The sequence below is a fragment of the Callionymus lyra genome, chromosome 1 (genome assembly GCF_982586985.1).
Source record: "Callionymus lyra chromosome 1, fCalLyr1.hap1.1, whole genome shotgun sequence".
Lineage (NCBI taxonomy): Eukaryota > Metazoa > Chordata > Actinopteri > Syngnathiformes > Callionymidae > Callionymus > Callionymus lyra.
This window is the reverse complement of record NC_141818.1, coordinates 48,286,514-48,301,295: the sequence shown is the minus strand read 5'-3', so window position 1 is coordinate 48,301,295 and position 14,782 is coordinate 48,286,514. Positions and strand designations below refer to the sequence as shown.

Below are 14,782 nucleotides of genomic sequence, written 5' to 3'. Positions count from 1 at the left end.
TCATTTAGACGATGAATCAATGAAGAAAACCATGAATTTAAAGTTTATATCTATATATATAACATGTGCGTAATATCACTCGCCGAGTAAAACCTTCTCTGCTAGACTCGCACTAAAGTCCACAGAAGCTTCGATGTTCATTAGACATCAGATCCGAGAGGGACCTGACAAGCGAGGCAGACCTGCTTCCTCGACTAAACGCTGGTGCTAATCCTCAGATAAGCTCCGCCATGTCAGAGTCGCTAATCAGCGAGTCAAGCCCGTAAGATTTTCTCAAAGCAAGAACCAACTCTTCTCCGGGCGTCGACATAAACCCGAGCGTTTCCTCGCCGCGTGCGACACGTCGACGCCCTCGGCGTCCGTCGTCTGATGGATACGTAAAAAAAACGCCTCACGTGCACTTGGATGCGTTTAGCTTTAAAGAACAACTTAAATCTTACGAGATCTGTTCAAGTTAAATGATGTACGCTCCCTTAACCCGCACTGTGACATCATACCGGGGTTATGTAGGGTAACCGAAACAGGGAAAAAAAGAAGTGATAAAGCTCCTGTTTTGATGAACGTCATGAGTCAGCGTCTCTGAAGCATGAGATTGGTGGGTCGTGTGAGTTCATGGATGTTGTTGCACTAATGATAACAACGTTGTTCAACATATTTCACGGTGTCTTGACTCCGAACGACTCTTCGTTTATCTTCGCCGCTGTAAGTGTTTTCATTGTCAGACGTCGTGTCGTCTCTTCCTTTTGTTCGGTGCGTACGCACGACTTCACCTCCTGATCCCGACGCTCTGATTGGTTCTTCCAAACTCCTCCCACAACAATTGTCGGCAATTTTCCCGACTCGTCGTCGTAGTTTTGATGATTGTCTAGAGAGTCAGAAAAAAGAGTTGTTGATGAAAATGATGTCAAAAAATTTTTTTTTAACAAAATGAAAACCGACTAACTTGTAGTAACGATTATGATACTTATTGTTCCTTACGTTGCTGTTGATGTTCACTATATTCAATAAATCCCTTGTTGCTATTTATTGCCTATTTGTACCGGCGCCATCTTCTGACGAAGGCGCGATGATACGTGATCTTAAGACCGTCCGTGAGCAAAATTACATCAACACAGTAGTTGCCCTTTAAGTCGTTTGTTTATATAATCAAAGTATTGCATGATCATCCAAAGTAACCAACAGGTAATTTTGCATTTGCACATTCTATCGTCGAACGGAACAGCTGATGTTTCATCGCACACTTTGACTTTATGAAGAACAACTTCGCACCTTACAGTCGTGTCCATGTGTCAAAAGTACAGGCTTTTGTGAATCGCACAACAGTCTTTTCGTCTGAACAAACCTGGCGGAACAATATTGGCTATTGTGCGATTTTGTGCACGAATGCATCCACAGATCGTGAACGACAGTCCCACCTCCGTCTGCTTTTTCTCATTCCTTTCATCCTTCCTTAAAGCAATAGTTCATCTGCTCCTGGTTGTGTGGCATGATCATCGACAAAAAAGCTTAAAATATAAAAGTTCTAAAAGTCTTCTAATGTCGAGGCTTCAATACAAGACATTACAAACGAGCAGTACATGGAGGTATTTGGATGTTTTTAAGTTACTTTTTGGACGAAAATGAAGACAAAGACAACTGAGCTCCAGTCGCTACATTAAAATGAACAAACATTTTTGTCTAAAACTCTAAAAAAGTAACAGATTACTAAAACGATCAAAACACGGAGTCCATTCCGTCGCTCCAACACGCCGTCACGTCCGTCCCGGGTCTTATACTTCGCGTCGTGGAGAAAGATGAACAATCCAGAGTGTGTCACGGGTCGTATATTCGCCGCTTCAAGTCAAACAAAAACAAAATTTACGATCGATCGGACACACTTTCTCCCGGCGACTGTACAGATCAATAGCCTCGGGCAGAAAAGGTCCTGAGCTGTAGAAACATCGCTATATTTTACGCATATTTCCCGCCCAGGGGGTCGTCTCTTTCCGGCCAAATGGTTCTTTCAAGTTCCCTGTGTCCCGATCCCCTGCAGAGAGACATCCTAGTTTGTTTTCTTGTAATCTACTCATTCAAATGTTCTCAGGTGGGGGTTTCTGTCTTTTAGCCCCTTTCCCGGGCGTGTCTTGCTTCGTTCTTTGATCTACGATTTAAGGTGTGATTTGCAGATAAACAGATGTTTTAAATTACTGGTGTCGTATCTAATCCTGATCCAAGCTTGCCTCGAACCAGTGAATCAGTCTGAGTGGAATGTTGATTGTGAATGTGTAGACAAACGTTTAAGCTCTTAGATGAAGCCAGTAAGTTATACTTTATATTTTGATTATCTTTTAGCATTCATTTAAGTATGGCGTATATGTATAGTGTGTAATCATTTTAATCTAAAACTACATTAAAATGAACAAACATTTTGGTCTGAAACTCTAAGTAACAGATTACTGTGAAAATAATCCAACATTAGTCGACATGAGAGTAGAACGTGAGTGAAGTTTGGTTGAACTATCACTTCAAAGCTTGTCTCTCATGAACTGTTGTGGCTGATCATGGGTTCGACTCCACATTGGCTTTATTATATTTTGATTCATGATGGGCAGATGCTTACGAAGCTGGTCGTCGCCGAGCAGGACGTGGAAGGAGGAAGAGAGAGCCTTTCATTTGCGTTAGATGGCTTCTAATGAAGCTGGATTGGGTCTGATAGGACGCTCCGGGGCCTCTAAGTGACACCTGTGATGGCCGAGGTGAAAACACGCCGGCGCTAATGAAAGGAGAGGTTGAGGGAGAAAATGAAGGAGAAGGTTTTCTTCAGAACAAAAGCCTCGTGCCATCACTTCTCATCGCTCGACGCCAAACCTTCTCTTGAAAACTCACCAGACTCTGCGGAGGACGATCGACTCCCTGGAACCACGTCAACAACAAACACCGAATGTTCATTTGTGGTTCGATGCTGAATGATTTGTTTTCTCAAGCAAAGTCAACTTGACTCGACCGTCCGCCATCGTTGATGTTGTTATTTATTCCTTGTTTCTTGTTTTATTTGTTCAGGCTTTTCCTTGATTTTCTGAGACTCCTGTGTTGTTCTCAGTATTATCTTGTGATATCTGTGTGACCCTGGTCTGGAAAAGAGCTATATAAATACAAATGACTTACTTACTTAGTTACTCATACCATCTCATGAATGTTTTTAATCTTTATATCTATAAAGGTCACATGAGTCGGTGTGTTTCTCTCACGGTGCTACAAAGATCTTCTTGATCAGAAAAACCTCTGTGAACTGATGTTGGACTAAGATGCTTTTGACTTTTTAGCATTATTCGTGCTACGCTAATAGTGTGGATAGGCTTGTTTTCTTTGTCTAAGGATGTTTTAAAACCATTAAAGTTCTGTATTTAAAATATTATTCAAGTGTCTTTTAAAAGTACTTTTTTTTTTGCCATTAGAAGGTTCTGCGTCATATTTCGGAATATGCGGGAATCGGAAAAATATATAACACCAGCACTCGTTTAAGTCGACGCTAGAATGCTAAAGAGACGATAAAATACTTTAAAAACTAAATCATTACCATAACCCACTATGCTGTGATTGGTCCTTCGTCAAGGTGTGTCACTGCGCGTCATCGATCCTGGAAGTCTCCTCCTCCGATGGACTCGTTGTAAGTCCCTGTGTACTGTGTACTAGCAATTATATTACAGTTTGGAAAAGTAAAGCCTGCTGAAGTCACAAATGGCCGCAGTTCATCAAGTGTCCACTTGAGGCTGGCCACAGAAACACCAGAAGTATTTCATGACAAAAAAATATATATATTTACAACCCGATAAAAAATGGATTTTGACCTTAAACAATCAGTTTTTTTAAATGAATCTTCTGATTTGTTTCCTGGTCCATCAGTTTTTTGCATAGTTAGGGGCGTGGTTTAGTAAGGGGTGTGGTTTAGTAAGGGGTGTGGTTAACTTGAGTGACAAGTCAGCGTTTTAGCCTTCGCTCTCCTACAGACTCGCGCAGGCGAAGATCCTGAAGTGACCCTGAAGTGATTGAATATTTCATGAGTCGGTTTCAGTTTGGATTTAAAGTAAGTCGTGAGCTCCGATCATTCAGTCCATGGATGTCCTTGACCAGAGTCTGGTTAAACCACAAGTCTGTTGACAAGATGGCCGCCACCTGTGATGTCGGAGACGTAAATACTTTATAGAGTCGATGATAATTATGTGGGTATAATAAATACTCATTATTTTATTCTGATGTTTCATCTTCGCACAAGTCAAAACCTTGTCATCTTGTTTTATTAAACCGTATTAAATGAGCTCCTTGGTGGAGGTATGCGCTCCATGAGTACTTTTGGGTGAATCCGTCTCGTGACAGAAAGGATGAAGTCGGTTCTTCGGCTAAAACGACGAGGACGTCTTCTTTAAAGTGTTTTGATCGCCGTGGCGATGAGCTCGGTTCCGCCTCCATTAACAACATCCACAGATAAATAAATCAACTTCTCTTAAAAACACTGGAAAGTTGAAAAGTGTGTTTGTAAATATGCATGAGCCGCAGAGTTAGGGTTCAGTCAAGTGGAGTGCCGTGTTGAACCGCGATTCCGCCCGCAGCATTAGAAGCTTATTCAGGGGTGATTTAAAAATTCAAATGAGATTTTTCAAGCACTTTCTCCAGGCCGTTGGTTTTGTCATTCGAGCACGTACACCAACTTCCATCTGAAGCAGCGATTATTAGCCGCTGAGAACTTTTACACGACTACTGCTCGACACAGGTCGATTACGACGTCGAATGCAAGCTTTCGTTGACATGTTTGGTTTTATTTGTATCTTTCCTGTATTTGTGTGATCAAATAACCTACTTCAATAAGAGGTAAAGATCCTGTATTAAAAAAGAAAAGGACTCAAAAGGCACAGACCCCTGCCAAGCAGCTCATTATCATCCGTATTTTGATTTTTCTTTTATTGTCCTGGATTTCTTTTATCGAGATGATTACATCCTTTTTTAGCATTATAAATACCAAAGATATGTTTAATAATAACATTGAATGCAGCACAACTGGACGGATCAATCTACAACTAACAACAAGTAAATACTACAAGATTATCAAATTGGGCTGTATATCATTATCATTAATAATGTTTAATATTATAAGTGGTTTTGAGATTAGTTTATGTAAAGTAAAGTGTCCGGTAAGTTTTGACAAAGAATTCAACAAGATATAATCACCTAAATATTGTGAGTGTCCTCGAAAAATTGTAGAATTTTATCATTGCTGTTTTTTATCAATGACAAAATGAGAGTTTTGTCGGACAAAAGTGCAGAAAAGTGGCTTAAAACAACTTTTCAGAATTAAAATGTTCAACTTTAATATAAATGGGAAAATATTTGATCCTCAATAAAATACAATATTTTCCATAACTGAAGGATAAAAAAAGAGCCAAATTTAAAGGAAATATTTTTATTAATAACGAGACAAAATTACAACAATGAAAGAAACCACGCTTTAAATGTTTATAAATAAAACAGAAAACTGCAACTTTGATAATAACAGTAATATTAATGAGTATCTGGATATTTTTAATCTGATACTTTTGACAAGACTAAGTTGTAATGATATGCTACGATTGCAAAAAATATTCAAGCTTGAATTTTCTTTGTTGAGGTTTTTTTTCTTATGTTTTTTTTTGTTTCTTGCACTTGTTTCCCTTCAGGCTCCGAGATGGTGGAAGCTCAGTGCCAGAGGTTCGAGGTGAGAAGCTCAGACGGCGGCAGAATCTTGTTTTCAGCCGATGAAGACGAGATCAGCATCGGCACAGAGAAGCTTCGAGTCACAGGTGAGCTTTTCTCATTGAAATTTATTGAAAAATATTTTCTTTGATTTGAATTCTGTGACTATGACGACGTTTAACAAATATTAACTAAATAATACCATTTGAAAAACATGGCATTGAGAGCTTGAGGAAACTTTTAATCAACGTCAGGTAAAAATGATATTTGGAAAATGTGATTTATTAGAGAGGTTATCCGGCTATTGTGTGTCAATCTTTTAAAATGAAACACATTTAAATCTAGTTGCCATGGTTGGTTTTAAGCCCTTCAATGTTGACAGCACCATCTCGAACACACACACAGACACACACACTTGCAAACTCACAAATCGCCCGGAGCAGTGTCAGTAATTGAAGGAGCTTGTCCATTAGACACACACTGCTGGAATAAGGTAGCAGAAGATGGAGGGGAAGTGAAGTGATGAGGGTCAGGAGGCGACTGCTTTCACTTTCCTTGTGATGGAGGTGAAAGAGGAGACGGTGAACACTTCCAAACAGATGCAAATATCAACGCAGTCGTGCTCAGCGTGTCGTGAGGTCCAGATGTGTCAAAGCAGACACTGTCAGACTGTGGGTTCAACTTAAGATGCTTAATGTGTCTTTACCAACTGCTGATCTAAACATTCTCAACTATAGAAACAACGTTAGAAACAACTATAGAAACAACTATAGAAACATCTATAGAAACAACTATAAAAGCAACTATAGAAACATCTATAGAAACATCTATAGAAACAACTAAAGAAACAACTGTATAATCGACTAAAGAAACATCTATAGAAAAAATTATAGAAACAACTTTAGAAACAACTATAGAAACATCTAAAGAACAACTATAGAAACAACTACAGAAACAACCAAAAAAACATCTATAGAAACGTCTATAGAAACAACTATAGAAACATCTATAGAAACAACATTAGAAACATCTAAGGTAAGGTAAGGTAAGGTAAGGTAAAACTTTATTGATCCCTCAGGAGGTCTCCTTTGGGAAATTGTTTTTTACCAATAGCCAGCAATTTTTCATAAACAATAAAAAATAATACATAAAAAATAAAAAATATATATATATACATCTATATATCTATATATATATATATATATCTATAAATATAGAAACATCTATAGAAAAAACTATAGAAACAACTATAGAAACAACGTTAGAAACATCTATAGAAACAACTATAGAAACATCTATAGAAACATCTATAGAAAAAACTATAGAAACAACTATAGAAACAACGTTAGAAACATCTATAGAAACAACTATAGAAACATCTATAGAAACAACTATAAAAGCAACTATAGAAACATCTATAGAAACAACTATAGAAAAATCTAAAGAAACATTGATAGAAACAACTATAGAAACAACTATAGAAACAACTATGATTATTATTAACATAATAATAATAATAATAATATTATAATGGATTATATTGATGAACTTTATAAACCATCATAACTAGTCATCACTAGTCATAACTGGTTAGTATCCATCATGGGATCATTTGAAACCTTCATAACTTCTTCTATGAAGCCTCATAAATGATCATGTCACTGAACCAGACCTTCAAGGAACATGTGACCATGTAACCTGTTCAGGTGTAAATGATCTGACCTTGAGTGTGATGATGGTCTGACCTCTGACCTCTGGTTGATTCTCTTCAGGTGACGAAGGGATGGTGTTCAGTCATTCTGTAGAGACGTCACATGTGAGAGCAGAACCATTCCAGGACCTAAAGTAAGTTCTCTGTTAACTACCACTTACTTACTTGACTAGAACTCACATGGACACAGTACCGTAATAGCATAGTTAACGTTATTAACTCAATACTTATTGGATGAGGAAGATTAGGACGTGTTTGTGTTTAGAGCTGAGTATCTTCGTCTTGAAATGTATCTTTTTATCTTTCTTGTTAATCTTCTCCTTTCATTTTCAAATGATTTTACTTTGAGTCCTCGTTTTTTGCTATTAGGTAGTGATGTGTCGATGAAGCTTCATGAAACATGTCATTATCTTCAGAGTCCACTAGATGGTAGTGATGTGTTGATGAAGCTTCATGAAACAGTGTCATTATCTTCAGAGTCCACTAGATGGTAGTAATGTGTCGATGAAGCTTCATGAAACAGAGTCATTATCTTCAGAGTCCACTAGATGGTAGTGATGTGTTGATGAAGCTTCATGAAACAGTGTCATTATCTTCAGAGTCCACTAGATGGTAGTGATGTGTTGATGAAGCTTCATGAAACAGTGTCATTATCTTCAGAGTCCACTAGATGGTAGTGATGTGTCGATGAAGCTTCATGAAACAGTGTCATTATCTTCAGAGTCCACTAGATGGTAGTGATGTGTTGATGAAGCTTCATGAAACAGTGTCATTATCTTCAGAGTCCACTAGATGGTAGTGATGTGTTGATGAAGCTTCATGAAACAGTGTCATTATCTTCAGAGTCCACTAGATGGTAGTAATGTGTCGATGAAGCTTCATGAAACAGAGTCATTATCTTCAGAGTCCACTAGATGGTAGTAATGTGTTGATGAAGCTTCATGAAACAGTGTCATTATCTTCAGAGTCCACTAGATGGTAGTGATGTGTTGATGAAGCTTCATGAAACAGTGTCATTATCTTCAGAGTCCACTAGATGGTAGTAATGTGTCGATGAAGCTTCATGAAACAGAGTCATTATCTTCAGAGTCCACTAGATGGTAGTGATGTGTTGATGAAGCTTCATGAAACAGTGTCATTATCTTCAGAGTCCACTAGATGGTAGTGATGTGTTGATGAAGCTTCATGAAACAGTGTCATTATCTTCAGAGTCCACTAGATGGTAGTGATGTGTCGATGAAGCTTCATGAAACAGTGTCATTATCTTCAGAGTCCACTAGATGGCATCTCTGCACTATTTCTAAACAATGTTTAAGCGTCCGTGTGCGAGTAAGTATTTGATGGACGATCCTCTCGTGGTGAACGACTGGTCACATAAAAACCTTTGTTTTCTGTTGCAACGACTGGTGTCTTGACAGTCGGAGTGAAACTCCTCCGGGCAACAACGTGACTGAGGTGCTACACATGAGCTCTGGTCCAACATTAGTGGAGTGAGAAACAAACTGTTGGATTTTTTTTAAAGGTGACCTTCAAATTTTTCTCTTCTTTAATTACTGTCAGAAATATTTTGTAACTAAATCACGGTTCGTTGCATCCAGATGGTTGGACCTGCAGGAACATGTGTTGGTCTGAGGGAGACCAGAGCTGTGTCTCAAATCTCATACTTATGTACTTATTTACGTATTTTTTAGTGCATAAGTGCTTCTCAATTCTTAGTATGTAAATGTAGTGCTCCATACACACTAAATTGTCACTAAAACACACACAAAACTATGGATCGATGGACACTTTCTACACTCAACGACTCAATCGCAGTACTGATTGGAATCCAGTAGGATCTGTACTGGTACAGATTGGAATTAGGATTCCAGATCCTACTGGATCTGTACTTTGACATATATATGACGTAACTTCCGTTTACAACATCTACGTCACTAAGATTTAGTGTAGAAAGTGTCCATCGATCCATAGTTTTGTGTGTGTTTTAGTGACAATTTAGTGTGTATGGAGCACTACATTTACACACTAAGAATTGAGAAGCACTTATGCAGTAAAAAATACCTAAAAAAGGACGCAAGTATGCGATTTGAGACACAGCTCTGGTCTCCCTCAGACCAACACATGTTCCTGCAGGTCCAACGATATATATATATATATATAAATATATACAGTATATATATATAGGTTGTGATGACGGAACCCTGCTAGTGTAGAATGTCACTGAGCTTCAGACACGAGGATCAACATCTAATCAGATCACAGAGCAGTCGTATGAACAGACGTCGCCAACAAAGACTCGTTGAAGAATCTCAGGCGAAGAAGAAGAAGAAGAACCAGAGCTCGGGTCACTGGAGGTCAATCCTCGGGTCTCCTGTTCTTTCATCGACCTTCAGTCGTCGTCGTGACACCGGAGACTGATTTCACGACGTGGTCTTCGTGAAAAGTCTGCGTCGCGACGTCGAGATTTTTTTTTCTTACTCTGGCGGCAATCGAGGGAAGAAAGATGGAGCGAGAAACTAGACGCTAGTAAATATCAGATGGCGTTTGCTGTTGGGAGAGTAATCACAGGACAGATGGTAGAATGTGATCCGCGCTGATAAATGACTCGCTTTATTGCTTCGGCTGTTTGCCTTTTCGTTTGCGTTGTTTTCTGCAAGCTAATGAAAACGACAGCTAAAGCGAGTCAAAGTTGTTTTTTCACGTCGTTGTTTTTTAATCGTATACTTTGTCTACTTCGGGTGAAAGACAAACTTGTTTTTAAGATGACGCTAAAGAGTTATTCTTTTAAATTAAAAATGGGGAAAAAAAAGAAGTGTTTTGAAGACCATCTAAGAAGTCGTCGCCGCCGAAGACAACAAATGCTGCGTGACAGCGAGAGAGAAAGCGACTGTAATTAGATGTGAGCGTCTTCACAAAGCTTTCTTTTGAAAACCCCACGTCTGCCTTCAGCTCGGCCACTGAATATATAGGAAAACAATGCAGATCCAGAAGCAATTACATGCCTGAGAAAACTCTTTTGTCACTAAGAAGATGTGAAATGGATCGGCAGCACCACGAGCGCCGAGGCGAACACGATTTTCCAATTATTAACGATGATGAATGTGTAACCGCCGAGTATTTACATTGAGGGACGACTTTGTCTCCGTATTGAAGCGTCGTGATCGTGAACTGATCCTGCATCAGATCTCAGACCCTCATGTTAGTATTTACAAGATAAATGTATTATTATCTTTCACAGCTACAATGTTTATACACACACTAAACCACTATAATGACCAACAGTAAACAGCATATAGTGGTTAGTAAAGTAAAGTAAACACAAGGTTATTTGTAAAGATCTTTCTGGACCAGAGTCACAAAGCACTTTAACTGCAATTTTTTCTTTAAATTTGCACTTTTTCTTCCGTTGCACTTTGGTCTTTATATTTGCACTTCGTCATCCGTTGCAATTTTTCTTTATATTTGCACTTTTTCATCCCTTGCACTTTGTTCTTTATATTTACAATTTGCCTTACTTTGCAATTTTTTCCAAGATTACATTTATCTTGAAGCTCTTTCACAGCTACATTGTTGATACACACACTAAAACCACTATAATGACCAACAGTAAACAGCATATAGTGGTAAGTAAAGTAAAGTAAAGTAAACACAAGGTTCTTTGTAAAGAAGTTTCTAAAACAGGGTCACAAAGCGCTTTAACAATCAAAGACAATTACAGTAAAGTTGTCATTTCCTTACAAAATATATACTTTAAAATATTACGACAACACAAGACAAACAGAGGAGTCTCAGAAAATAATTGTTTCTATTTTTCATGTTCTTAGTATTACTCCAGTCACCGTAGTATTACCCCACGAGTCAATGCAGCATTACTCCGCAATTCACTGTAGTATTACTGCACAATTAGCTGTAGTATTAGGCTGTGAGTCACTGTAGTATTACTCCACAAGTCACTGTAGTATTACTCCGTGGGTCACCGTAGTATTAGTCCGCAAGTCACTGTAGTATTTCTCCACAAGTCACTGTATTATTACTCCGTGGGTCACATTATCATTACTCTGTGGCTCACCGTAGTATTACTCCACAATTCACCGTATTATTACTCCGTGGGTCACTGTATTATTACTCTGTGGCTCATCGTACTATTACTCTGCAAGTAACTGGAGTATTTCTCAGAAAGTCACTGTAATATTACTCCCTAAGTCACTGTAGTATTACTCCAGAGGTCACTGTAGTATTATTCTGCAAGTCACTGTAATATTTCTATTTTTCATGAAAGTAATTCAGTGTTTTTAATGGTTGAATTGTACATTTCAAATGATGAAACTATGAACTTTCAGGTTTAAATATTTAAGCATTAAAATATTCTTCTGAATACTTGACAAAAAATCGTTGTTCTTTATATTTACACATTTTCATCCGTTGAACTTTGTTCTTTATATTTGCTCTTTGTCATCCGTTGAACTTTGTTCTTTATATTTGCACTTTGTCATCTGTTGATGTATATATATATATATATATATATATATATATATATATATATATATATATATATATATAAAATGGGGTTGAACTGTTGAATAAACAGCTTGTATTTTCATACATGTATTTTCTACTCCACTGAGATGAATCAAAGTCTTTGATAAGATTAAAAATAAGAAGTCGTTCGGAGACACGACTGTGGTTCGAGTCCAAGCTTCTGCTTTTTACTCCAATTACTGTCAAACGTTACGAGTCCTTGAAGGAAACGTTACTTTCACTGCTGATGAGATAAAAACACTTTGATTTCTGAGGGTTTTTATTAACGATGATTGAATGTGTTTTCATTTGTTTCAGGAAGTTAAATATGTGTAGTTTTGTCTTTTGGGAGTGTGTGAGAGGATGTGTCTGTGTGTGTGGATGTGAGTGTGTGTGGGTGTGCGTGTGTTTGGGTGGGTGTGTGTGTTTGTGTGGATGTGAGTGTGTGTGGGTGTGCGTGTGTTTGGGTGGGTGTGTGTGTTTGTGTGGATGTGAGTGTGTGTGGGTGTGCGTGTGTTTGGGTGTGTGTGTGTGTGGGTGTGTGTGAGTGTGTGTGTGTGTGTGTGTGTGTGTGTGTGTGTGTGTGTGTGTGTGTGTGTGTGTGTGTGTGTGTGTGTGTGTGTGTGTTCATGTGTGTGTGTGTATGTGTGTGTGTGTGTGTGTGTGTGTGTGTGTGTGTGTGTGTGTGTGTGTGTGTTCATGTGTGTGTGTATGTGTTCATGTGTGTGTGTGTGTGTGTGTGTGTGTGTGTGTGTGTGTGTGTGTGTGTGTGTGAGTGTGTGTGTGTGTGTGTGTGTGTGTGTGTGTGTGTGTTCATGTGTGTGTGTGTGTGTGTGTGTGTGTGTGTGTGTGTGTGTGTGTGTGTGTGTGTGTTTGTGTGTGTGTGTGTGTGTGTGTGTGTGTGTGTGTGTGTGTGTGTGTGTGTGTGTGTGTGTGTGTGTGTGTGTGTGTGTGTGTGTGTGTGTGTGTGTGTGTGTGTGTGTGTGTGTGTGTGTGTGTGTGTGTGTGTGTGTGTGTGTGTGTGTGTGTGTGTGTGTGACAGGATGTCTAGGATCAGGTCACACTAATTGGAAATCATCAAATTTTAAATTGAGCTTCTTTCTCTGCGATCTTTGTTTTTGGTTGATCTTCTCGACTCTCAGTCTTCAGTGGAATCTTCAGTGTCTTCATGGATCTGAACCTTCAAGACCGTCGGTCTGAGAATCTTTAAAAGTGGATTTACTCGATTAAATACTTCAGTCTGTAGCTGATCAAAGTATCTGTCGTCGTCTGTTTATGATCATTTTCTTTGTTCTAAGTATGTTTTAAGTGAAAGTAGTATTATTCTGTAAGTCACTGTAATATTACTGCTGAAGTCACTATAGTATTACTTCCAAAGTCACTGTAGTATTACTCCACAAGTCACTTTAGTATTACTCCCAAAGTAACTGTAGTATTAACCCACAAGTCACTGTAGTATTACCCCGCAATCACTGTAGTATTACTCCACAAGTGACAGTAGTATTATTCCGCAAGTCACTGTAGTATTATTCTGCAAGTCACTGCAATATTACTTCCAAAGTCACTGTAGTATTATTACACAAGTCACTTTAGTATTACTCCCAAAGTCACTGTAGTATTAATCCACAAGTCACTGTAGTGTTACGCCGCAATCACTGTATTATTACTCCATAAGTGACAGTAGTATTATTCCGCAAGTCACTTTAGTATTATTCTGCAAGTCACTGCAATATTATTTCCAAAGTCACTGTAGTATTACTCCCAAAGTCACTGTAGTATTAATCCACAAGTCACTGTAGTATTACTCCGCAATCACTGTAGTATTATTCAGCAAGTTACTGTAATATTACCCCCAAAGTAACTGTAGTATTATTCCACAAATCACTGTACTATTACTCCCAAAGTCACTGTAGTATTCCTCCACAAGTCACTGTAGTATTATTCAGCAAGTCACTGCAATATTACTTCCAAAGTCACTGTAGTATTATTACACAAGTCACTGTAGTATTACTCCCAAAGTCACTGTAGTATTAATCCACAAGTCACTGTAGTGTTACGCCGCAATCACTGTATTATTACTCCATAAGTGACAGTAGTATTATTCCGCAAGTCACTTTAGTATTATTCTGCAAGTCACTGCAATATTATTTCCAAAGTCACTGTATAATTACTCCACAAGTGACAGTAGTATTACTCCACAAGTGACAGTAGTATTACTCCACAAGTGACAGTAGTATTACTCCACAAGTGACAGTAGTATTACTCCATAAGTCACTATAGTATTATTCTGCAAGTCACTGCAATATTACTCCCAAAATCACTGTAGTATTATTACATAAGCAACAGTAGTATTACTCCCGAGGTCACTTTAGTTTTACTCCACAAGTAGATTCAACATAGTATTACTCTGAGAGTCAACATAATATTACTCTGAGAGTCAACATAGTACTACTCTGAGAGTCAACATAATATTACTCTGAGGGTCAACATAGTATTAGTGAGGTCCACATGTTCATCTTTTTAGTTTAATATAAAAAGATAAAAAGATAAAAAGATAAAGAGATAAAGAGATAAAGAGATAAAGAGATAAAAAGATAAAAAGATGAACAGATGAAAAGATGAAAAGATAAAATGATGAAAAGATAAAAAGATAAATAGATAAATAGATAAAGAGATAAAAAGATTAAAAGATTAAAAGATAAAAAGATTAAAAGATTAAAAGATTAAAAGATTAAAAGATAAAAAGATAAAAAGATAAAAAGATAAAAAGATGAAAAGATAAAAAGATAAAGAGATAAAAAGATAAAAAGATAAAAAGTTAAAGAGATAAAGAGATAAAAAGATGAATAG

At 37.8% G+C, this 14,782-nt stretch overlaps 1 protein-coding gene across 1 annotated transcript in view; it reads left to right on the top strand.

Annotated features, from left to right (window-relative positions):
- Window positions 1-14,782, top strand: part of LOC148089985 (zeta-sarcoglycan-like) — a 311,638-nt gene that overhangs the window by 274,699 nt on the left and 22,157 nt on the right. The window contains exons 6-7 of the mRNA XM_087811269.1: window positions 5,688-5,810; window positions 7,476-7,548. Coding sequence (XP_087667395.1) covers window positions 5,688-5,810; window positions 7,476-7,548 — 196 coding nt within the window. The remainder of the gene's footprint in view (window positions 1-5,687; window positions 5,811-7,475; window positions 7,549-14,782) is intronic.